Source organism: Rhinopithecus bieti, unplaced genomic scaffold, assembly GCF_001698545.2.
Source record: "Rhinopithecus bieti isolate Rb0 unplaced genomic scaffold, ASM169854v2 scaffold_30463, whole genome shotgun sequence".
NCBI classification, from domain to species: Eukaryota; Metazoa; Chordata; class Mammalia; order Primates; family Cercopithecidae; genus Rhinopithecus; species Rhinopithecus bieti.
Window position 1 is genome coordinate 304,174 of NW_016813249.1, and position 26,313 is coordinate 330,486.

At 37.5% G+C, this 26,313-nt stretch overlaps 1 protein-coding gene across 3 annotated transcripts in view; it reads left to right on the forward strand.

Annotated features, from left to right (window-relative positions):
* BCKDHB (branched chain keto acid dehydrogenase E1 subunit beta) overlaps positions 1 to 26,313 on the forward strand; it is a 296,444-nt gene that overhangs the window by 16,451 nt on the left and 253,680 nt on the right. For all 3 annotated transcript variants that reach the window (XM_017847908.1, XM_017847906.1, XM_017847909.1), the window contains exons 2-3: positions 3,621 to 3,698; positions 5,256 to 5,324. In XM_017847908.1, the coding sequence (XP_017703397.1) occupies positions 3,621 to 3,698; positions 5,256 to 5,324 (147 nt within the window). The remainder of the gene's footprint in view (positions 1 to 3,620; positions 3,699 to 5,255; positions 5,325 to 26,313) is intronic.

Sequence of the window (26,313 nt, forward strand, 5' to 3'; positions counted from 1 at the left end):
CCGTTTATAGACCTCCCCCCAGGAATGCATTCCTTTCCCAGGGTATTAATATTAATATTTCTTGCTAGGAAAAGAATTTAGCAATATCTCTCCTACTTGCATGTCTATAGGCTCTCTGCAAGAAGAAACATATGGCTTTTTTTGCCCGACCCTGCAGGCAGTTAGACCTTATGGTTGTCTTCCCTTGTTCCCTAAAAATCACTGTTATTCTGTTATTTTCAAGGTGCACTGATTTCATATTGTTCAAACACACATGTTTTACAATCAGTTAGTACAGTTAACACAATTATCACAGTGGTCCTGAGGTGACGTACATCCTGAGCTTACGAAGATAACAGGATTAAGAGATTAAAGTAAAACAGGCATAAGAAATTATGAAAGTATTATTTGGGAACTGTTAAATGTCCATGAAATTTTCAAAATTTATGTTCCTCTGCCGTGACTTCAGCTGGACCCTCTGCTCGGGGTCCCTGACTTCCCTCAAGAGGAAGGGATGGTACCAGCTCTTCTTTGTATCTCTGGTAGAATTCGGCTGTGAATCCGTCTGATACTGGACTTTTTTTGGTTGGTAGGCTATTAGTTATTGCCTCAATTTCAGAGCCTGTTATTGGTCTATTCAAAGATTAAACTTCTTCCTGGTTTAGTCTTGGGAGGGTGTATATGTCCAGGAATTTATCCATTTATTTTAGATTTTCTAGTTTATTTGCATGGAGGTGTTTATAGTATTCTCTGATGGTAGTTTGTATTTCTGTGGGATCGGTGGTGATATCCCCTTTATCATTTTTTATTGCGTCTATTTGATTCTTCTCTCTTTTCTTCTTTATTAGTCTTGCTAGTGGTCTATCAATTTTGTTGATCTTTTCAAAAAACCAGCTCCTGGATTCATTGATTGAAACCCTGATATAAATAGATGTGCTATCATTCAGAGTTTGTTGTTTCACTGAAAGGGAACAGGCAGAGTGGATTTAGCCTAATTCTCAAGGGTGCTAGGACTTTCAGAATGGCAAATGAACATTGGCTTCAACTTCAGATCACCAGCTACATTAGCCCCTCACAAAAGAGTCCACCTGTCCTTTGAAGCCAGGCATTGACTTCTCCTCTTTAGCTATGAAAATCCAAGATAGCATCTTCCAATAGAAGCTGTTTTGTCTCCACTGAAAAATCTTTTGTTTAGCATAGCCGCCTTCATCAATGATTTTAGTGGGATCTTCTGGATAACTTACTGCAGCTTCTCCATCAGCACTTTATGCTTCACTTTGCCGTTGTATGTACTGAGATGACTTCTCTTCTTAAATCTCATGAACCAAGCTCTGCTAGCTTTTGATTTTTCTTCTGCAGCTTCCTCACCTCTGTCAGCTTTCATAGAATTGAAAGGAGTTAGAGACTTGCTCTGTATTAGGCTTTGACTTAAGGGAATGTTGTATCTGATTTGATTTTCTAATCAGACCACTAAAATTTTCTTCATATTAGCAATAAGACTATTTTGCTTTCTTATCATTTGTGTGCTCACTGGAATAACACTTTAAATTTTCTTCAAGAACTTTTAAGCTATTTGGTGCAAGAAGCCTAGCTTTCAGATTCTCTGGACTTTCAGAATGCCTTCCGTACTTAGCTTAGTCATTTCTAACTTAGGATTTAAAGTGAGAGATATGCAGTTCCTCCTTTCACTTGAAAACTTAGAGGTCACTGTAGGAATATTAATTGACCTAGTTTTCATATTATTGTGTCTCAAGGAATAGGGAAGCCTGAAGAAAGGGAGAGAGAAAGGGGGAATGACTGGTCAGTGGATCAGTGAGAAAACACCCAACATTTATTGAGGTTACTAATGTAATTGTCTTGGGGTGCCATGGCAGAATGTCAGAAGGCTGTGGTACCCCAAGATAATTACATTAGTAACCTCAAAGATCATTGATCACAGATCATGATAACAGATGTAATAGTAATGAAAAAGTTTGAAATATTGTGAGAATTACCAAAATGTGATTCTGATGCTGATAGACTTGCTTGATACAGGTTTGCTACAAAGTTTCCATTTGTAAAAATTGCAGTATCTATAGGGCAAAATAAAATGAAGCACAATAAGAAAAGGTATGCCTGTATCTATTAAGTGATATAACCCTAACCTGAAGAAAAATAAATTTTTAAGTAATCATGGACATGTGGTATGATTGTATATCTTTGGCCACAGGTGATATAAAATAATTTTTGAATAAATTCCTATTATCTCCACCAAGTATAAGAGTAGAAACAGGCTATGATTGTGGGCACAGAGGACAGAGGACGTATCTGAGTGGGGATTGTCAAGACCTGAAGCCTAGGCATTCAGTACTGTTGAAATGATCAGAGAGACATTAGATACCAGAGTAGGGAGAACATCAGAAGGCTGGGGTATTGGCGGATAACGGAAAGAGGAAGGATGTCATATGTCAGAACCTGCTGTGGAGCACTGCTGGGCTAGGGAAGAAAATGGGTCTCTAGGAAAAGGACAAGTGACCAATGTCCCATGGTCAGACAGTTGAAGGCAACAGCAGTAGCTGTTGTGACCCACACTGGGAATTAGATCTTGACTGTTGAGACACATTAGGCTAATGAATAGCATGGAGGTTAGGTGGGCAGTGATCAGGGTAAGCAACAGGTTTCGAAAAGACTTGTTATTAGCATGTTGTGTGTTAAGGTGACCACCAGCATGTAGATCAGGCACTAGGATGAAGAGTGGGCCTTTGGATCAGAGGAGATTTAGTCTGAAGCCTTTCTGTGCTCTGAATTGTACTTTTGCAGAGGAGTTGACTTAAAGTTTTAGGATGACTGTGGGCACTGGGCGGCACCTAGGCTTGAATCAAAGCTCCAATGTCATGATGTTTCTGAATTCCAACATTTAGAAGTTTATCAAATGAAGCTTTCGTATACCATTCAGAAGAGTTCTAAGGTGAAGGTGGAAGGACATGGACAGAGTCCAGAATCTAACAATGAATAGCTAATATTTATTCAGCACTCGCTACATCAGGTACTGTTCTGGTTGTATTACATGTACTGCTTTATTTATTCCTCCCAAAAAATCCATTTAGGTGATGGACACTGGCACGCAGATATTCTATTTAAGTAATAAGACAATAAGAAGGACTAAATATGATGTGGTTAGGCATAAGATTATGATATTTCCCAAACTCCAGCAGTTCTGGGTACTAAAGTTTATCTTTAGCCTTCCTTATTGTTTTATGGTCCATGACCATTTGTTGTTGACGTATTTAACACATGCTACTGGTCATGCACATTCCTGATGGCTTAGGTTCGTAACACCTGTCTGTGCTTCTTCCCAGACCACTCACTTTGACTGGTCTCCTTTTCTGACTTTCCATAGGTCTTATTGTCTATACATATTTAGTCACTTGGCTATATTCCTTCTTCCTTTTTTATACTTTTACAAAAAAGTGTTTAATATGTGTAAAATTTTCCCCATTAACAAGCTTTTACAGGTCTGTATTGCTTTTGTATCTTACAGTATTATTGTAAATAATTCAGCAATTTGCATAATACCTTTCTTGTTGTAATTAACTGTTAAGAAACTGGTTGTTTTTACATATTTTACAGTGTATGAAATGATTTTTTTTTGATTTTCACAGGGCAAACTCAGAAAATGAATCTTTTCCAGTCAATAACAAGTGCCTTGGATAACTCATTGGCCAAAGATCCTACTGCAGGTAACCCTGATTTGTGCCTGAATTGTGGTAGCTGTGTTAATTCCAGAATTGAAGATTTGCTTAAAATATTTATGTGGAGCTCAATGGTTAACATTGTATCTACGTGAAATTTTCAAAGGCCTACTCAACTGATTAGGGCTAAATAATCAAATTGCAATTAGTCCACTTCTTACCAGTTAATTCTCATGTATATTTAACATCTAGTCAGCTTTCTCTTACAGTATGTGTGGTCCTGATATTATATTAATAACTTCTGGATTAAAACCTACTGTGTACTCCTGTTTCTCTGGCATGTAGAAAAAAACAAAATACCTTTTCATTCAACTATTTATTTATAAAATGAAGACTTGATTTTATGCTTCCCTTTGGGATACATTGTCATTCAACTTGTAATATTTTTTGGAAATAATTGTAATATTTATATATAATTTTATAAGTATCTTAATCTTCATCTTATTAAATTATTGATACAAACCAATTGTTCTTCCACTGTATGTTTTCAAATTTGATTGGCTTTACTTCATATATGTATTACATACACATATATTTAACATATATCTATATATACAGTTTATATATGTGTTTGTGCATATATGTTTACTATACGTTGGGCTTCCACCTGAGAATCTGTAGTTTTAAGATTAAATGAAAAACATTATTTTTTAGGGAAAAGTGAGAGCTGGACTAAAGGATGATTAGATCTTGATTCGTTTTGAATGCTACTTGCGAATGATTGAACTAGATGAGTAAATTCAAACATAGAGAAGGGTGAGTTTTTTCTTATGGTCGAAAACACTGGTTAGGTGCATTTATGAGACTAGCATTCAGCTCTGTGAATACCCTCTATTTTAGAGCTCCTGCCAGTTTCCACCTACACCATTCTTTGCCTTGCTCACTGTGTCCGTCATGCTTGCCTCCTTTCTGCTTCACACAGTCTAAATTCCTTTCCTATTTGTGACTGTTCCCTTAGCTTGGAATGCTCTTCTGATGGCTGACTTACTGTATACTGTGTCTCAGGAAAAACCACAGGCCTGGAAGTCTGGAGCATGAGTCATAGTTCTGCCTCTAGCTTTCTGACTTGGCCAGTCAGACTACTTCTCTGGTCTCATTTTCTTCATGGATAAAACAAATGAGATTCTAGATCAGTGGTTCTTTCTCAACTGGGGGTGATCTTAGTCCCCACTCCCACAACTCTCTTTACGTTTAACAATGTAAGCAATGTAAGCCAAGACACTTTCTGTTGTCTCAACTGTGTGTGTGTGTGTGTGTGTGTGTGTGTGTGTGTGTATGTATGTGTATGTGTATAGTAACTGTCATCCAGTGGGTAGAGACCAGGGATGGTACTATATATCTACAGTGCACAGGACAGGCCCTCACAACAAAAGAATCATCTAGTCTAAAATGTCAATAATGTAGAAGTTGAGAAACCTTGATATAGATCTATGGTCCATTTCTCTTTTTTGATTAAAATGTAAACATTTAAATTACTTATTTCTCATGGTTAGTGTTATTTAGGAATTATTAAATAAAATGTATTATTTAAATACTGTTTTTCAGTAATATTTGGTGAGGATGTTGCCTTTGGTGGAGTCTTTAGATGCACTGTTGGCTTGCGAGACAAATATGGTAAGTAAATACCTATATGCATAGTATTGTGACAAAACTTTTACTGAAAGATCTTAAAAATACAAAACATACCTACTAAATTTTTTGTCATATCCTCATTGTATAGATGAATTCCTTTTCATTTCCAACGCCACCCGCAGAATCCTTTAGCCTATATTTCCTCAAATGTCTTCTAATATCCCTCTGATCTAGTTCGTATTACACATACATTGTAATTGATTCCAAAATAATCATCATTAAATGTATTGCTTATTGTGTCATTCTTCTGTCCAAGAACCTTTGGTGTTTTATTGCTACCTGCCTTAGCCAATTTCAATTCCGTTGCCTCCAGTTCAAGATTCTGCCTGTTGGGTCTTTATTAATGCAAATTTTATCTTTTCGGGAAGAGAGAGGGAGAGGGAGAGGAGAGGGGTTTAGTTTTTAAGGAACTGGCTCATGTGTTTGTGGGGCTGGCAAATCCACAGGGCAAACAGGCTGACCTGAAACTCAGGCAGGGTTTCTATTTTAGTCTTGAGGCTGAATTTCTTTTTGCTTGGGAACCTGCAATCTTTTCTCTTAAGGCCTTATATTGACTTTATGAAGCCTACCCACATTGTAAAAGGTAATCTGCTTTATTCAAAATCTACTGATTTAAATGCTAATCACATCTAAAAAGTACCTTCACAACAATGTCTACACCTGTGTTTGACCAAATGTTAATAACTGGGTGCCATAGCCTGGTCAAGTTGACATATAATGAACCATCACATTATCCTTCTTATGTGTTTTATCCCAGCTGATGTCTTTTAATTGGCATGTGATTGATTTCTGCACATTGCTTTTATTAATTTCATTTGACTCAGTTAAAATCATAAGAGTGTATTTTGGTCCATCTTTGAATTCCCACTCTTCTGACTTGCTGTGTAAGGAATGTGTTTTGACCTATTGTTAGGGATACCTTTGAAGTCCTTTTGACGTTTTATTTTTTCCTCTTAGTCTTATCTGATCTAGAATTCAGCAAAGCAGTTCATGTGAGGGCTGGGAGGAGCTGATAACTCCGTCTCTTCTTTCCTTTGGCATTGCTGTATATTGCTGGTGTGTTCATACAGGGCAAGAGGAGTGGAGGGTCTTTACGATTTTTTTTTTTTTTTAGTTGTTATCTCTTTTTCTGTTCCACTGTTTCTGAGGTTATGTTATACTTAAATCCAAGAACCCATACATGTTCCATCTCACTTATTGGGAACTTCCAGCTTAGTCTTTTCTCTTCCATTTATAGCAGGTTCAGTTCCTCTGCTTTCTCTTACTTGTAATACCTGCTTAGAGCTTGAGGTAGTTGGGCAAAAGATTATTTTTCCTGATCATTTAGACTCCTGCTACACACTTTTAGATCTTTAATAAACAGTTAAAAATCTTTACACATTTGATTTCAAAAGTAATGCATATACATTGTAGAAAATTTGGAAAATACAGAAAAGCATAAAGAAAATAAAAATTGTTGTTTTCAGAGATAACTTGGAGGTAACCACTGTAAATATCTTGGTATATATACTTCTAGACTGTATTTGAATATGTTTATATATATTAACTAATATTTCAAACACAGAATTATACTTCTGTAACTGAGTCTTTTCTATATCCGGTATAGCTATGCTGTGGAGCAGTGTCTAGACCTCACGATTCCATCTTGTCTGACTCAGTGTAGTAGCATGCCATGTGCTTTCTGAATAGCTAATATTTATTCAGCACTTACTGCGTCAGGTACTGTTCTGAGTGTATTACATGTACTACTTTATTTATTCCTCCCCAAAAAAATCCATTTAGGGACTTGTGTAGGCTGTTGAGTCCTCTGTTGGCTGGCTGCCCAGGTTCTCATCCATGACACTCTGTTTACCCCTTCTGTCTGGGACATTGTATCCATGCCATCTGTGGCTCATACACTGGTGACTCTTGAATTTCTATCTCTAGTTCAGACTTCTGTTCTGAGCTTCAGATCTGTGTATTCAGTTTCTACTGCACATCTTCACCTCAGTGTTCGACAGTCACTTCAAATTCAGCATTTCCACACCTCAGGTTGCTACACCCACCCAGCAAATGTATGCCTCCTAGTGCATTTCCTTTTTTGGTGAATATAGCACCATCCATTTAGTACCTAAGCCAGACACTGGGGAAATTCTAAATGTCTTCCTTCTTTCTAGTTCCCCACATCCAGTCAAGTTGTACAGTTGTATCTAATCTGGCCCATCCTTTCCATTCTTACTGCCCAGATACTTCAGATCTTTAATTTTACTCTGCCTGCAAAGTTTTATTTCTTTTCTTAGTAATCACCACTCTTTTAGTCTTACCCTCCCTCCAGTCCATTCCCTATCTTGTTGCCAGTGCGATCATTTTAACATGCATATTTCTTAGCAGGACATACAAAATACTTTTTAAAAAGTTTATAAACTTTTTAAATTTTTGTGATGGAGTCTTGTTCTATCACCCAGGCTGGAGTGCAGTGGTGCGACCTCGGCTCACTGCAACCTCTGCCTCCCGGGTTCAAATGATTCTCCTGCCTCAGCCTCCTGAGTAGCTGGGACTACAGCTGCGTGCCACCATGCCCTGCTAATTTTTATATTTTTAGTAGAGATGGAGTTTCACTGTGTTGGTCAGGCTGGTCTCAAACTTCTGACCTTGTGATCCACCTGTCTTGGCCTCCCTAAGTGCTAGGATTACAAGCATGAGCCAGTGCGTCCGGCCACCAAAGACGTTGAGAACTACCTACGTAGCTACCTGACCTCATCTGCTTTTAATTTTATTTATTTTATCTTTTTTTTACTTTTTACTCTACAGACCTAGGAACTTGAGCTTTTTAAAATTTTTGTTAAAATTAATGTTGAGTTACTGGTTGTTTCTCCTAAGCCCCCTGTTGTTTTTTCTTCTCTCTTCCTTTGCACTTGCTATCTGGGTCTCTCTCCCCTGTCTGATGACCTGGTAGACTCCTATTTCTTCTTCAGAAGGTTCCCCTGTGAAGCTCTTCCAGACCCTCCAAGCAGACTCAGACAGTTCTTTGTCATGATTCACACTGCACCTCTTAAATCTTGAAAGTTGTATTATAATCCATAACTCCACACCAGAAAGTTGCTAAAGGCAGCAGAATGGATCCCTAGGACCTAATATTGCATCAGGCATTTATGAAGTACATGCTGTTGAGTGAATTTACCCTTTGCTCTCACTGTCTCAGGAAGGGGATTTCCCTCTCTCACATTAATTATTTAGGTCTCATTTTATTTTCCTTAAAAAATAGGTTAAAATGGGGAGAAACTGACTCTTAACTTGAAAAACTCCAGTGCTCTTAGAGGGCACCTGCACATTTATGTTTCTTGTCATGGCAGGAGCCTGAACTAACTAATGGCTAAGTAACTCTTTTAGCTTTATTGTCAGCAGCTGCTGTGAATTTTTACCATAGTTTTAGGGCAGTGAAGTTACACTTTAATTTCAGGTTGAGGATGTTGATCAAGATGAAAAATTAAATCGCTGATACTCTCTAATGAGAGTAAGTGAGCTTCTGTTTTCAGAAGTGAAGAATAAAGGGAAGGGTGAAGAGAAATACATTAAAATACATTTTTCTTGCATATTTAAAAGTAACATACTTAAAAAAATTATCTGCCCTTTTGACTATAGGGCAGGAATTTTTAGCTATACAGAAGCATAACTGTCTGCTTAGGATTTTTAAAAGATAATTTGTATTTAAAATGACTGAAAGATTATGTTGATATAGTTCAAGCAAGTCACACTGCATTAAATGACGTAGCAAATAAAACCCCTGTGCCAGATCAGTTCTCTTTCTGGGGAGAGCTGAATGTTGAGTGAGAAAGGATCACAGCCAGTAGGTGGCAGCCTACACTTTGAAATGAGAACATCCCTGTTGGCATCATTTTATATTCCATCAGAAGGTGGAATTTGAAGGATTGTGGGTTACTGACATAGGTTGTAAAGCAGAATACTACTTGATATGACAAAGAAGGAATTCCATAATTAGAGGCAATGCTGTAACGAAAGGAAGAGAGACATAAAGCATTTTGTATTCCAGACGATCCAGATGAGTGTGGATTTAGCCCCACTAAACTGCTTCTCTTCCTTGTCCTTTGATAGAACAAAATAGTATGAGTGCTTTGAAAATTAAAAGAAATAAAATAGTATGTCCTCATCAACACTGCATTCCAAATGGCAGCTTTAACCACTGTACATAATGAGAGGTACTGATTAGGAGCAACAGCTGGACCTCTGGGGAAGCAGGAAATGGGAGAGGGCAGTTAAAGGTAGTTGATTTGTAGGGTATGTGTGATTTTATGTTGAATGCCACACATGCTTTCTTTCTTTGTCTTTTAAGACGGAGTCTTGCTCTGTCACCCAGGCTGGAGTGCAGTAATGCGATCATGGCTCACTGTAACCTCTACCCCTCAGGTTCAAGTGATTCTCTTGCCCCAGCCTCCCAAGTAGCTGGCACTACAGGTGCCCACCACCACACCCGGCTAATTTTTGTATTTTTAGTAGAGACAGCATTTCACCATGTTGGCTAGGCTGGTCTCGAACTCCTGACCTCAGGTGATCTGCCTGCCTTGGCCTCCCAAAGTGCTGGGATTACAGGCATGAGCCACTGTGCCTGGTGTCACACATGCTTTCATTCAAATAAGTAATGAGACAGATTCCTCATGGCACATACAAAATTCACACTTATTGTCATTCTCAGAGAGAGAGAGAGAGAGAGAAAGAGAAAGAGTGTATGTGTGTGTGTGTTATTAAAATAAGATTTTGGTGTGTCAGGTTTAAGGTATGTTTGTAACATTATTCTATACTGATAGAACTATTGCCTGGTTGTGGTTCTTAGTGTATATTTGGCCCACTTATTGGAGGAAATTTAGGTGAGGAAAGGAATAGCTGAGGACCTCTTGAATTAGTCTACAGGCCTAAACATCTGCCTTTTCATGGGACTTGATGTTTTTCCATTACTGTATCCATTCCTTTACACCACAAGTGTGGCCTGTCATAGCAGCTTGGGAAAACTAATATAACCACTTACTTGTTTTCTTATGTAAACATCACTGAAATTGTATAACCAGATACTTTAATACACTGAAGTCAGGTTGGAAAACTAGGACAGGCATTGGGTGAAGGCAAGTTTTTATCTGTAATATACCAATATTTGGGAGTTGACTTTGGACCTCAGTATCCTCATCAGTAAATTGAAGGGAAAGGACCAGGTGGTCCCCCGGGATTCTTCCAGTGCATACATTTAGGTAATCTTTATGGTTTTGTTTTTTAAAAAGAGGAACACAGTTTTTTCATGCTTTGATTTCCTTTACATTTAGAGGTTTTTTTGAATATAGTTGTTATAGCATTTTGGAACCACGGGGTACCTTAGGCATTTAATTTTTTTCTTAGGATGTCCCTTTTCCAGCGTAAGTTTAATTAAATTAATTAATTAATTAATTAATTTGAGTTGGCGTCTCACTCTGTCACCCAGGCTGGAGTGCAGTGGTGAGATCTCAGCTCACTGCAACTTCTATCTCCCGGGTTCAAGTGATTCTCCTGCCTCAGCCTCTGAGTAGCTGGGATAACAGGCATATGCCACTGAGAATGGCTAATTTTTGTATTTTTAGTAGAGATGGGGTTTCACCATGTTGGCCAGGCTGGTCTCGACCTCCTGACCTCAAGTGATCTGCCTGCCTTCGCCTCCCAAAGTGCTGGGATTACAAGTGTGAGCCACTGCACCTAGCTGCTTTTCCAGCATAAGTTTTAAATTTAGGGTTTGTAAGCAAAATCTTTGCTCTTATATATTTTTTGTGAATTATGAAATTAATGTCTTTAACAGAAAAAGTGACCTTCCATTATATGTTCTTGTTGCAAAGAAAGGATTACTTGGGTGATACTCATACTCTTGGATTTAGTGTCAGGGTTCCATTGTAGAATGGCAGTCTGTGAGATGGGGGTTTGATCTCTGGGTTGTTGAAACTAATTTTATTGAAGAAAAAAACAGGATAAAATTCATGAAAATTCCTTAGGGAAATTGAATATGTACATGATTTATTTCCCCTATTAAAGTATATATATTTATGACATATAAGCAGATTGAATACCAGGTATAGACTGTGAGATGTCTAACTGAGGAATTCGGAGTGAAAACAGGTATTAATAAGTTGGTGTGTATCTGGTTTTCTAATATATTTATTAATAATATTTTTAAAGGATTGTTAGTAGCTTTAAACTGCTCTTGATATTACAAAGTTCTTTTGTTTTCCAAAGGTGCACATGTTGGCAGAACTAGATGAACATGTTTAATACGCCTTTCTTTCCCCACAGTGCTTTTTTCACAAACATTAAATTTATTTCTGAAAATCTATGGTCAAATATACATAACATTTACTGTTTTAACCATTTTTACAGTTCAGTGTTATTAAGTACATTCATGTTGTGCAATTATTCCCACCATCCATCACCAGAACTTTTTTCATCTTACAAGACTGAAACACTATAACCATCAAACAATAACTCCTCATTTTCTCTCTAACAGTCCCTGGCAAGAACCCATTCTACTTTCTGTCTCTATGATTTGACTACTGTAAGCGCCTTATGTGAGTGGAATCGTATAGTATTTGTCCTTTTGTGACTGCCTTATTTCATTTATAATAATGTCCTCAAGGTTTATCCATGTTTCAGCATGTGTCAAAGTTTCCTTCCTTTAGGCTGCATAATATTTTGTTGTATGCATATACCACATTTTGTTTATCCATTCATTTTTTGATGGATATTTGGGTTGCTTCTGCCTTTTGCCTGTTGTGTCCTAAGACTGCTATAAATACTGATGTGCAAATATTTGGTAGTGTCACTGCTTTTTTAATTCAGGAGAACAAAGTTGGAGGACTCACAGTTCCTTTTTTCAAAACTTACTGCAAAGCTATAGTTATCAAAACAGGGTGACAATGGCAAAAAGACAAACATTGACTAATGGAATAGAATAGAGAACCCAGAAATAAATCCTTGAATATCTGGTCATTAATTTTTGACAATGATGCCAATACCATTCAACAGGGGAAAGGACAGTCTTTTCAACAAATGATGCTGGGAAAACTGGATATTCACGTGCAAAAGAATGAATTTGGACCTTTATTTAACACCATATACAAAAATTAACTCAAAATGGATCAAAGACTTAAATGTAAAACTATAAAACTGTTAGAAGAAAATGTAGGGGAAAAGCTTCATGAAATTGGATTTGATAATGACTTTTTAAATATGACTCTAAAGGTATAGGCAACAATAAAAATAGATAAGTTGGACTGCATCAAAATTAAAAACATGTACTTTGAAGGACACTATTAGCAGGGTAAAATGGCAGTTCACAGAATGGGAGAAAATACTTGCAAATCATGTATCAGATAAGAGATTAATATCCAGAATATATAGAGAACTTCTAAAACTCTACAAAAAAAATCAATTAAAAAATAAGCAAAGGACTTGCACAGACATTTCTCCCAAATTGGTAATTTATATATAAATTGCCAATATATAAATTGCCAATATATAAATTACCAATGAAAAGATGCTCAACATCACTAATTATTAGGAAATGCAGGTCAGTACCACAGTGGAATATCACTTCATACTCATTAGGATGGCTTAAGAAAACAGGAAAGAACAAGTGTTGCTGAGGATGAAATTGGAATCATTGTGCATTACTGGTGGGAATGTAAAGTGATGCAGCCACAGTGGAAAACAGTATATTAATTCTAAAAAATTAGAATTTCCATATGCTATATGCAATATGCCTTTCTTTTTATCTCATTTTAAAAATCCAGCTGAATGAGTTAATATAGAAAATGGAATGAACATACTGATGCATACTTCATTTACTTTAGTTTTTCTTATTTATTGCTTTGATGACCTTTTGTGATTTTCCAAATAAGGATTTTAGACACTACTAAAATTAGAATGGGTACAAATGGTCACTGTATTTTAATTTCTTTAATTTATAACACTGACCTCTCAGAACTTTAGTTCTATATGACGTGGATATAGACTATATAAGAATTTATCAGTCTGTCAGCACTATTCATTTATTTCTCTATTTATTTGTTTAAGAGTCAGGGTCTTGCTCTGTTGCCTAGACTGGAGTGCGGTGGTACAATCACACTTCACTGCAGCCTTGAACTCTTGGGCTCAAGCAATCTCCTGCCTCAGGCAATTCTCACTGTTGGCCTCTTGACCAGTGGCTTAACAAATATCATTTAAGAAAATGAGATATTTAATATATTTTGTAGGATATCAGAGCTGGGGAGAAATGGAGGGTATATCTAGTCTAGTGGTTTTCAACTGCTGGTGATTTTGGCAATGTCTAGAGGTATTTTTGGTTGTCATACCTTGGGGGGTACTATCTGGTGCATGGAGACCTAGAATGCTGCTAAACATGCACAGGGCAGCCACACCAAATAACTGTCTGAACCGAAATGTCAATACTGTTGAAGCTGGCTGGGCATGATGGCTTACAGTTATAATCCTCATGCTTTGGGAGGCCAAGGTGGGAGGATTGCTTGAGGCCAAGAATTTGAAACCAGCCTGGGCAACATAGCAAGATGACCCCCACCCGTACAAAAAATTAAAGAAAAAAAATAACTGAGCAGGGTGGCACACAGCTATAGTCCAACTGCTTCGGAGGCTGAAGCAGGAGAGCCCAGGAGTTTGAGGCTGCAATGAGCTGTGATCCTACCACTGCATTCTAGCCTGGGTGATAGAAGGAGACCCAGACTCTAAAAGAAATAGTGCAGACAGGCTGAGAAACTCTGATCTATTTCCATGTAATATGGACACTGAAATTCTGAGAGGTGGCGTTGCTCAGTGGCAAGTGGTCTAGAGCTCATGCTTCCTAAAACCCGGTTCAAGGCTTTTTGTACTATATATTTTTCCCTCATTTATAAATGAGCAGCTAATTTATGTAAAACATAAAATAAGGAATTCTAATTAAACAAAGCTCATGGGTTTTGATTATTCAAGAAATAAGAAGCTAGCGATCAGAAACCTCTATTAAAAGTTTGAAAAAAATCTATTTTGTGATTCTCTTGTGAATGAGATTTTCTGAGTGCATTAGGTTATTCTTGGGTTGGAACTACTGCTCTAACCATTGTTTTCAACTTAATTGATTAAACAATAAATGTTAGAGCTGCCAACAGGTGTTCTCTTTGACATTTTAAGCATCAGTCAGAACGTAATGACCTTAAGCCAGTTTTTCTCTTATTTGACAATGGCATGCTTTTAAAAAAGTTCCAATGTGAACACAAACAGGGGCTTGGAGGATATGCTTGGATTAAGGTGAACAAGGAAAAATGGGATTATAGGTAATTATTGTCAGAAAGTATAAAGTTGATTCATGTATCTTTTAAGCTTCACAAGAATTAGAAAATGAGACCATGTATATTTTATTCAGAACAATATGTATTAAAAAAGTAAAAGATCTTTGTTTTATATTGTCATTGTCAAATATGACATCCACATCCTCAAGCCACACATCTACGTCATATGAAAGATGTTGCTAAATTAGCTTCCCAAACCTGATTCTTAGTCTTCTGAAAATTCTCTTCTAGACTGATACCTTTAAGAGGGGGATGAACCTAGACTTTTTTTTTCCCTTCAGTATTTAGAATTTCTTGAATTAGTACACCCTAGATATTTTAATTGTTTTATTTTTGACAGCTCACTTTCTACTTTTTGCACATCGAAGCCAGTGAATTTTCTTTTCTTGTGTAGTTGGAATTGCTTATTTTCTGATTCAGTTTTAATTTTTGGATTACAAGGCTTTTCTTTTTGTTTTAAACTTCCCATTTCAACCATAGGTCATGGGGAAATCTATGTACATAGTTGAAGTTTATTTTATTGAGTAATAAATATTAGATTATAAAATCAAATAAAATACAAATATATATTGAAATTTTAAGAGAGTTTAACATAATATGTTATCCACTAAAAAGATGAATTATGTTAATCCTAAGATGAGTTATAAATACTGTCTACCTATTATTGCTCAGGTTGAATGTCAGGTAATGTGTAACTTCCTGCCATTCCTAGGTATAGCTGACACATACATAAAGGTAGATTAGAATATAGAACTATTAAGTACTATAACTGTATATTTAGCACTTTTCTTTCAGATCTAATAATACCTTTTAGAAGGCCATAGGAGTCCCTTTGGGACACAGGAATAGGAATAAAAACATAAAAATAATACAAAGTTTCAGATTTTAAAATTTGAAAATGTAGTAGTGCTTATCCTGAATCTCTCTATTCTTCATGGTTTTGATTACCATGCTGCAATATTGGCTGTGTTGGGGGAGGAGGAGTGTTGAAAAAAATTTTGCTTTTGTGTTTCCTTGACCTAACTTTAAGACTATTAAGTTTATTTATCTTTTGTCAGAGTCATGTTTCTCTTTTTTAAAGAAAAACCACATGCGGTGAAGGAATTAAAAATGGGCCTGCTGCCACTGCTATTTTAGAGATTCTTAGAGTAGCTTAGACCAGTCCAGTTATGAAAAAATTTTTTTCTCTTTCAAACGGTGCCGCGTATTCCTTGATTTCAATTTCTCAGAAGTCTGGGAGATTATCAGTGTAACATTTCTACCAAATTTCTCAAAATTAAAAAAAAAAATCCAGTGAAGAGTATCAATAAATACAGACAATTTAGATTCCTAAAATTATCAAGGCTGAAAAAGGATCAGTATAACAATTTTATGGAGCAGTTCAGATTGGTCAGTATCTGGGGATGCTTGTATTCTCCCATCCTGTTTTGTTCATCTTAAAACAGATCACAAAGTCTGTTAAATTTCAACTGCTCCTCTTTCTAGGAGTTGCACGCATGATAATCATAGCAGCTATATGGCAGCTTCACGTTGACACTGTGCTCAGACATTGAGTTGATATTGTCACTTACTGAAGTCACTTAACTGTCTCAGGAAGTTTGAATCTAAATGTGTAGGTTATTACACAGCAGTACATTCTGTGCCTCTAATTCTGTCTTGGAAATCCACTGTTATCGCCTTAATGCAGTTATAAAGTCACATAATAATAAAGTTCACGAGGAAAAAATATTTTCCAGTCAGACTAGGAGGAGCCAATAAAAACAGCTCTACGTGGAGGACAGTGTTAATGTCATTTGCCAGATATTTGTTGAGTGAGACTGCCTATGCAAAAGTCATAGAGGATTAGAGCACAGTGCTTTGTTTTCTGTTCCCATTTGACATAGATGAGATTTCTCGGTTGCTTTGATTGGCAGAGTTGATGAAGGATCAGTTAGGTAAAGGTTGGCAATGCCATGTACTAAGAAGTCACTTGTGAAGCTTGTTGGACAAAAAGTTTTCAGTTTCCTGGTGAGCAGCTACACCCAAAGGCAGATTTAGCAATGAAATGCTTGACCTTCTCTTGTGGCATCCTGCCATCCCTCCCCTATAGATCGTCTGGCCACCAGCCAGAAGTGGTGGCATCGAGCCAATCATAAATTAGTCAAAGGATTCTTATTCTGTAATACTGGCTCTTGGAAACTCTAGTAATCTTTAGTAATAAGGAATTTCTTCTCAGTTTCTGGGCAGGGTGCTCATTTAACCCATCTTTTCTCTTTTCTGGTCTTTGCCAGCTTGGAGTCTAGCCGAAACAAAGAAACTTGTTTCTAAGCCAGAAGGAAACACACAAACCTAGTAGTCATCCTTAATCAATATCCTATAGACAATGAATTGGAGCATTTCCTTCTTTAAAAAAGTGGAGGTTCCTCAAAACTCAAAAGGAAACTTGAAATCACTTCAGGGAACATCTTAATTCTGTATTCAAAGGCAGAATTGCAGCATATTAAATGGTATAAGCCCACTGGATTTATTCCAATCTAAATTAAGCACTGATAGAATGGATCTGAAAAGGAAAACTTACCGTGTTCTCAACAAATTCGTAAGTCCAGTCAGGCAACTCAGACATTTGCATGAAGAAGGCACTTTTTCTTTTGTCAAATAAAGATTCTGCAAAGTTTCTGTCCAAGAACTCTTTAGCTTTTATAGTATATAATATGTCAAAGAAAGTTACAACTCTGATTACAATGCATGACTCTTTATATGAAAAGAGAAAGTTTGATATCTTGACATACATATAATGCACTAGTTGTGTTCTCTGTAATGATTGAATTAATCCTGCAATTTGCTGAGGGTGAATCAGGAGGGGGACCTGGATCTAGTGGGAACTTCCAACCTACCCAGCCTCTTCTGATTTCTCTTAGACACTTGTAAGCAGAATTTGAGCCAAATAGTCTCAGTGAAGCATTCCCTTCATTCAGTTCTGGCCAGATTAACTTAATTTGCCCTCATTTCTAGCTCACCCTCTTTCTTTCTTAAAGCATGAAGTAGAAGGTAGTTCATGAACCAGCTTAAACTCCCATTACATTTAAGTATTTCAGTAAAGTAAAATTTCAGTAAAATTTGTTCCCAGTTTTACCAGTCTGAGTGATACTAAGCTGCACAGTATTCATTTTACTAAGGGAACAACAGCCAAGTTACTGCACGGTCTTTCACTGTTTAAATTTTCTTGTAGCAGTGTAGTGCCACTGCTGTTGTTATTTCCATCCCACCTTTCATTTTCCCTAGAATATCTCCATGTTCCAGGGAAGTACAGGATCAGAGAATAGGCAGCGTTCTTTCTGAGAGTTGTGCGTAGTTACATAATGTATTAGGATTTTCTTGTCCAGTTTTATTTTTGTAGATCCCCTTCTGCTATTATTTGTGTCTGTTTTGGTTTCCAATTTCTGTCGAACTGCTAAGGGATATGATCCAGCTGTTAGCATTTGATGTGTTTTCTCCCTTCAACACCACATGGACTCCATCTTTCTCTTGTGAATCCCTCTTGTGGAGGCTTTAGCAATTAGTTGGGCAGAGTCTTGCCTTGCCTGTCCTCTTCTTTTTTGTGCACAGCCATGAGTGGACTGTTGTCCAGCCTCTGCAGCATACACACAAAAGCCTGTGTCGATAGTGCAGTAATATATGAATCAGTGGTCCTTGCCTTTGCTAACATTGTGGTATCAGGAGTGCTTGAGGGGACTTTCCCCCAAACCACCTCATGCATACATCAAATCTAAGTAAAAACAATGGGCTTGCTGTGAACATGTAAGTTTCACACAAGCCCACTGGCTTTTGTTTCCAACTAGAATGGTTCTCTAAGCTCCTCTTATATAGATATTTTGGAGCTTCTGCTGCCTGGCAACTCTATCAGTTTTATTTGGTTGGATCAGTTTTATAGTTTCTGCAGAACTGGAAGCTGGCCATTTAAAATAGCCCTGGTTCCACTCACACATGTGATGGGATTGCTGGACCAACTGTTCACAAGTTGTGAAGAGATTACAAGACAGTAGTGGGCTGAAATATGCTCTGTAGAGAAAGGCTGGTGTTGACTGATACCATTACCACATTGACCAGTGGGTACAGTAAGTAGGTAGTTACTGTTAAAGTGTAATAAACACCACCAGGCTTTGTCTAGGCTAAGGCACTTCTTTAGTACGCCCTGGGGTCACTTGGGTTATTTTCCTGGTTACAGAGACCAATTTATTAGCTCTAAGAGCTTGTTGGAGATGCCATCCTAGGAAGGTATCTACCTTCCTAGGATGTGTGTGTGTGTGTGTGTGTTTGTGTGTGTGTATGTGTGTATGTGGAAAAAATATTTGAAATGGGTTTCAGACAGCTACAACGCTGTTTGCTTCACAGCACTGCTTCCCTCCCTTGCCCATATGCTGCAATACTGACATGCCAGTCTCACCCCAAGAGTTACTGGTTTGGAATGTGGCCAGGGTGTTGGAGTTTTAAAAGGTCCCCAGGTGTTTGAAATGTGTAGCCAAGTCTGAGGACTACTGCTCTGAAAGGTACTAAAATTTTAAAGATGTGGTCCCTGCCTTTAGGGAAATCACAGTATACATAGGCCAAAGCAAAATTACATGGAAGTAAAATAACAGCGTAAGAATGAAATAACAATATAAAATGGTAAAAATAGTGCCTGGTAACTTTGTTTCTTTTATTTATGCTAGAATTTAAATGGCAGAATTAAATTGTGCATTGAGAATTTTGATAGAAAATGGCAGCTGAGACTTCTGGAAAAAGAAACAATTGAACATAGGCATCTACTTTTGTTCCTCCCAAAACCCCACTAAAATATCAAGGGATCTTCTTTTGGAAAGGCCTAAATCCTCAGGGATGGGGAGAATGGGACTGGAAACAACCTGAAGAAAATGCTGGAAGCTGGAAGGTAAAGGGCTTAGGAGGCTTGGAAAAACAGAATCTGGAGTGGGCAGTGGGGCAGCCAAGAACCAGCCTGGTTTACATCAATGAATTGCCCAAAGGCTTAGGAATTGGCAACATCAAATATTTCTGGGAATAGGGATGAATGGAGTGGGGCTTTAGAACAGGGAGAATTGGTTGAAAATCTTTTCAGGAGCCCCTCAGATCTCTAGCTTCTCTCTACCACCTGGAAGAATCTGGAGGTTCATTCTCCAAGGAGAATGTATTAATAAAATACATCTAGAGGGAAGGAAGGCTGGGAAATGTAGTCTTTGTTCTGTGTGGACATGTGCTCAGCTAAAGCTCTGAGGTTCTGTTACTGCAGGAGAAGGGAAGGATAAATATTGGGGGACAATTAGCAGTTGGTACTGTGCTTACCTACACACATATTTGCTACATAAACATAATATTGATAATGATATTGATGGTAATAATAGCAGCAGCAAACTCTTAGAGTGCTTTTTATGTGCCCAGCACTGTTCTTAGAACTTCATGTGTATTAACTAACCTAATTCTCACAATCCTGTAAAGTTAGTTCTGTTCTTATCCCACTTTGCAGATACAGAAACTAGTGTACAAAGAGGTAAAATAACTTCCCCAAGTTTCACAACTGAAACCAGGCCTGAGTCCTCATCTTTCTGGGATTAAACCTGACATCGTGATTAAGTTTGAAGAAACTGATTGCTAATTAATGTTGTTCATTGTATTGATTTTGTGTTCTCTTTGAAGAAAATAGTAGTGATGTATGTGCTCAATAAATACAAGGAGTTACTGCTATTTTTATAAAATTATTTTATGTTTGTACAAATTCAAGTTGCATTAGAATACAAATAATTTATCCTTTGATGTCTATTAACTTTTTATGTTTAAAAGAGGTTCATGGCCGGGCGTGGTGGCTCAAGCCTGTAATCCCAGCACTTTGGGAGGCCGAGACGGGCGGATCACGAGGTCAGGAGATCGAGACCATCCTGGCTAACACGGTGAAACCCCGTCTCTACTAAAATACAAAACTAGCCGGGCGAGGTGGCGGGTGCCTGTAGTCCCAGCTACTCGGGAGGCTGAGGCAGGAGAATGGCGTAAACCCGGGAGGTGGAGCTTGCAGTGAGCTGAGATCCGGCCACTGCACTCCAGCCTGGGTGACAGAACGAGACTCCGCCTCAAAAAAAAAAAAAAAAAAAAGAGGTTCATACATTTTGAAGACTATCACAGAAGGTGGTAAGTGGAGTGATTAAATTGTACTTTAAAACATAACTCTGGCCACAGCATAGAGAAGCTGAGACTAAAAGCAGGGAGACGGGGGAGAGGTGATAACTGAGTCCAGGGGTGTGACCTTCAGTGTGCATCAGAAGCCTTTGGAATGCTTCTTAGGTCATAGAATGCTGGATTTCACCCTCAAGATTTCTGATTTAGTAGGTCTGAGGTGGGTCCCAACAATCTTTACTGCTAAGAAGTTTCCAGAAGCAGCAGCTGCTGCAGGTCTGAGAACCACAGAACCTATCTGAGAGGTAATGAGAGTCTAAATTGTGGTAGTGGAGGGGAGGGGTAGATAATGAGGCATCAGTCAGGGAGAATTGACAGGACTGTGATTCTTTGAAGTTGAGGTGAATGGAGAGGCAAGGATCCAGAGCAGTGGTGAGGTTACACATTGAATGAAATTCCTTTTGGGTGTTGCAATTAGGAGGCCATTGGTACTTGCTGACCTCAATAAAAGCAATTTTCATGGAAAACTAGGGTCAGACATAGATTAGAAAACAGGTTTTGAGGAGATAGGTTAAATCCTATAGTATATTGTAGAATACCTTTAGATTTCTTTAGTTCTGAAATACTTGATTATACTCTGTATCCAAGCTTATTTTAGCAGGCCTTCTGATTTTGACCAAACTAATGCTTCCATTGTCTTCAAGATACTTTCTGACTTTCCACTCACCTTTTGCTTAAAAATGAACCTGATGTTTTTAAGAAGTGTCCATATCTACTGTATTTCAAGTGAAACTCATCCTTCTGCATATATGCTTCTTAGTTTCAGATCAGTGTAGAAACCTTTCTGCTTGCATTTTCTTCTGTATGGTGACTTTTGAGCTCTTTCTCTTAGATCTTGCTTTTGGATCCTCAAAACAGCTCAGATTTAAGACATCAGAGCTATCAAGCTCTGCTGGTTTTACTTTGGGGTTTCTTTCACTGTTGTTCCCATTGCCACTATCATAGTTCATGCTCTCAGTAGTTTTGTTCTGAATGGTTATAGTAATTATCATGAGTCTTTGTTCTCACTCTCCTTCCTAGTCTTATTTAATTTAAAAATATCTGTGAGATTGGTTCCCCCAAATAAATCTTTGATAATAATACTTCTTTGCTTAAAATCTTCTCAATGTTTAATAGTAAAGTCCAGTTTTCATAGCTTAGTATAAGACTTTTGTTTTTAGCTTCAAGTTTTTTCCCCCATATTCTTGGCTGCACCCACACTACCCAGCAGTTGTCTCCAGTCTTCTCTGTCTGTCTGCCTTTCTTATGCTGCTCTGTCCCTCAGAAAGCCCTCTCTTTCCACTTCAAATCCAACCTCTATTCTGGACCCTGCCCATCTTCCTTATAGCCTTTGCTATCTAGAATTCCTTTTAACTATTGTCTATTTCCATCTAGTACTGTACCTGTAACTCATTATACTTATTTTCAACCATGTATTTACTTATATATAACATTCACTTTCTTATCTCCCACGATGCCCATAATAGTGCCAAAAACAAAGATTAGTTGAATGAATGAAGAATGGGAAACCAGTTTTGATTTAGTGCAAATAAAGGAAATAAAATGATTCATTTAACTGATACAGTAAATATATTACATATCAGTGAATGACTTCTAATGGAATTTTCTAAAGCTAATATGAGTGACAGTAGGAACCTCTTCTAAGTATAGTCAATCAAGTTTGTCATCTTTTTTTTGAGATGGAGCCTCGCTCTGTCACCCAGGCTGGAGTATAGCGGTGCAATCTCGGCTCACTACAACCTCTGCTTTCTGGGTTCAAGTGATTCTCCTGCCTCAGCCTCCCAAGTAGCTGGGATTACAGGCATGGACCACGACACACAGATAATTATTGTATTTTTAGTAGAGATAGGGTTTCACCATGTTGGCCAGGCTCGTCTTGAACTCCTGACCTCAGGTGACCAGCCTGTCTTGGCCTCCCAAACTGCTAGGATTACAGGCGTGAGCCACCACACCCAGCCTTATCTTTTTTGATTGTTCAGAAATCTTTTTTATTTAACTTCTTAGCTTTTGATTAAGTCCTAGATATTTCAGTGAGCTGAACACTGTTCTTAATATATGCGAAATGTCACTGTTACATTATGTTGTTTTTGACAAGCTTGTTAAGCATCACTTGGATGATACATGTGCATATACGTGTACTTATTCACACATGAATTCACATGTATTTTACCTAAGATTAATATGGGCCAACTGTGTTTTTATACAGTGGACTATTAGATGGACTAATGGATTCACTATCCTGATTAATGATCTGTACCAGTTAGTTTCTGCTTTTTGATACATGTCATTGATGTGTTTTCTGATTCTATTTTTATTTACTCATGGGAGTGTGAACTGGAAAAATGCTGTACACAAGTAATTAGATTGTAGAAGTGATGTGTGGGATTTGTTTGTTATAATTGATTTTAGATGAAGAAATTTAGAGCTAGCATAAGAAATGATGATGTTGTAAGTTATGAAAACTAGAAAACATTTCAGATTTAGACTATAATGATATTATTTAATTTTTAAAATTAACTTTCTGTTTGTTTTTTTGGCCAAACATTAATCATCTGGGGCTTTTAAACTGTATTGTGTTTGGGACCATATTAAGGGTTGTAATTATGGTATCTGTGTTTAGCTGTGCCTGTATATGGGCCTTGCATTAGTTCCAATAGCAGTGAGACTCAGATATTTTGAAAGAACAATATCAGATATAGTTAGTGGATATTGCTTATTTTCTGGTTAAAACTGATTCTTCATTCTCTTGAGCTTTATTTAATTAATAGGTCCTCAATTTGGACTTAGAATTTATTTAACATCAACCTTCTCTTGTTTGCAAAGGGGAAAGCTCATTGATTTTTCATGATTTGTCATATTGTTCCCTTTGTTTCTGAGAAAAGGGCACCAGCCTATTTAGATAGGGAAGTTTAGGCTATTTATAAAGCTGGGCAGGTTAATTGAAATTGACAGCTTGATGGGTGCAGCACACCAGCATGGCATAAGTATACATATGTATACATATGTAAACAAAACTGCAACCCTTATGCACATGTACCTTAGAAACTTAAAGTAAAAAGAAAAAAAAAAAAAAAAAAATAAAAAAAAATAAAAAAAAAAAAAAAAAAAAAGAAAATTGACAGCTTGGTAATGTCCTCCTTGGTGAATGACGCACAAGGGTTTTAGATGATGTTGGCATGCTGTTTTCACTTATAGTCAGGAGTCAGCTGGAAGAATTTGTGTGCTTTGAGTTCTGGTGTTGACGTAGGTACTGGGTACAGATATGTTTTAGGAAACATCTCATTTCCATATAAATGAAGGAAGATTGAAAAGAAAAATTTAGATGGCTTGCCCTTAAATTGAAGCTGGTATCACAAGGATGATGAAAATACTCCTTTTGATTTTCTGGAAAAACAGCTTTGGTTGTATTCAAGCACTGTGGAGTCGTTACAGGTTTATTCAGAAATATTTTTGTATTCTTTTTTTTTGGAATCTGTTTATTCAGCATCAGCTATGTGTGCATTAATTTGAAAACTGCATTTTATTGTGTATTCCTCCAAACTCCAACTTAAATATCTTAGGTTTTAGATTGTTCCATTTAAGAAATTTGTACAGGTACATAAATAAACTTGATTTTAATAAAAGAAGACTGAAATAGTTTTTCTTTCTTACATGACAAGACTGTTATTCTTTCTTTTTTAAAGACATAGTAAATATCAGTTTGCCTGAAATGAGTTTTTGTGTTTTTCTCTTCAAGTATCACTTAAAGGAGAGGCTAACAAGCTTAAATAGTCACTTAAAGGAGAGTCTAATTTAAGCTTAACTAGATATAGTCATATTCCCTGAAACCCAAACATTCAGGTCATAATTATTTGTTTCATTCATGACAGGGTGATTTGCAAAGTACAGAAATTTTCTCTCTTAGAATCACAATAAGCATGCACAGAAGCAAATTTCAGCTTACAAAAGTTAAGAAACACTAGTGGTTAATTTATTGTTAGTTGTAATATATCTTCTGTGGGCCCATAGCCTTATTAAAACTAGCACTGGACGATTCCTGAAGGTATCTGGAGCTCTTGGCATTCTGAGTTGGTCCTGTATTTCCAGGTTCATGCTGGTACCTTTGTGGATCATCACGTGTCTTATATGGACCTTACTCAAATGTTATGGCAAACAGCACACAGCACATAGCTCAGGAACCCTTGAGGGGACTAGTGTAGAGTCAGGGCTTTTAAGTGGGTGTTTGCTTGAAAAGAACTGTGATCTCTTAGGATCAGTTGCCGCTCATTTCCAAGCAGTGCTTGGAGGGCTTTGGGCCCCCTTGGCTGGGTTCAGTCCTTGACCTGTGTAGTCTCTTAAGTCCCTGTAGATACACAGCTGCAGCAGTAACATTGTTCTTTAATCCAGGAGTTGCCTTTGATCTTCAGCCCTTCATTCTCACTCTTCGGGTCTCTTTTTTGCAGAAGGTAAGCAGTGGCCAGGCTTCCTGTTTATAGCCTCCCTTTGTCCAGTGGTAAACCTCAGGATTTTTGGATGAAGATCTTTGGATGTGTGCCTCCTTGGTGTCCATTCATGCTCTTGCTAATGGAACAGGATTTGGGTTCATAGTTTAGAATTGCCTGTCACAGCCCTGCTGTCATGGCTGAACTTCCTTCCCCACCCCACCCTTCATCCCAGCTGGAGAGATAATGCTTATTGTTGAGTGATTCAAGGTACTGTAGACATCTTCTAGCTGGAGTGGATAGAGTTTGAGGATAGTGGATAGAGTTTGAGGGTGAGCACAGTACATGCTTACTGAGATCTTCCAGCTGATGGTCTGGGATCCTTAAAGACCATGCAACGTCCTCAGTACTTCTCAGTGCCAATTGTCAGGGGATTTTCGGCTGCCACGTGCCTCTCAACTAACAACTGTTAAGTCCTGTTGCTTCTATAGTGTTTCTCAAATTCTTTCTCCTTTTTATTTTCCTCAACACTATCCTGATAATAACATTATACATCTTATAAAATGCTTTATGGTTTGCAGAGCACTTGAATGTGCTTTATCTTATCTGATCCTCAGATCAGCTCTGATTGATAGCCAGTTTAGTTATTTTTATCCTGATTGTGTGGATGAGGAAACTGAAGCACAATCCAAGACCACACAATTGGTAAATGGTGGAACCACGTTTAAACCCATATATCAATTAATTTTCGTATAAGGAGTAAGGAAAGGATCCAGTTTCAGCTTTCTACTTATGGCTAGCCAATTTTCCCAGCACCATTTGTTAAATAGGGAATCCTTTCCCTATTTCTTGTTTCTCTCAGGTTTGTCAAAGATCAGATGGCTGTAGATGTGTGGTATTATTTCTGAGGACTCTGTTCTGTTCCATTGGTCTATATCTCTGTTTTGGTACCAGTACCATGCTGTTTTGGTTACTGTAGCCTTGTAGTATAGTTTGAAGTCAGGTAGC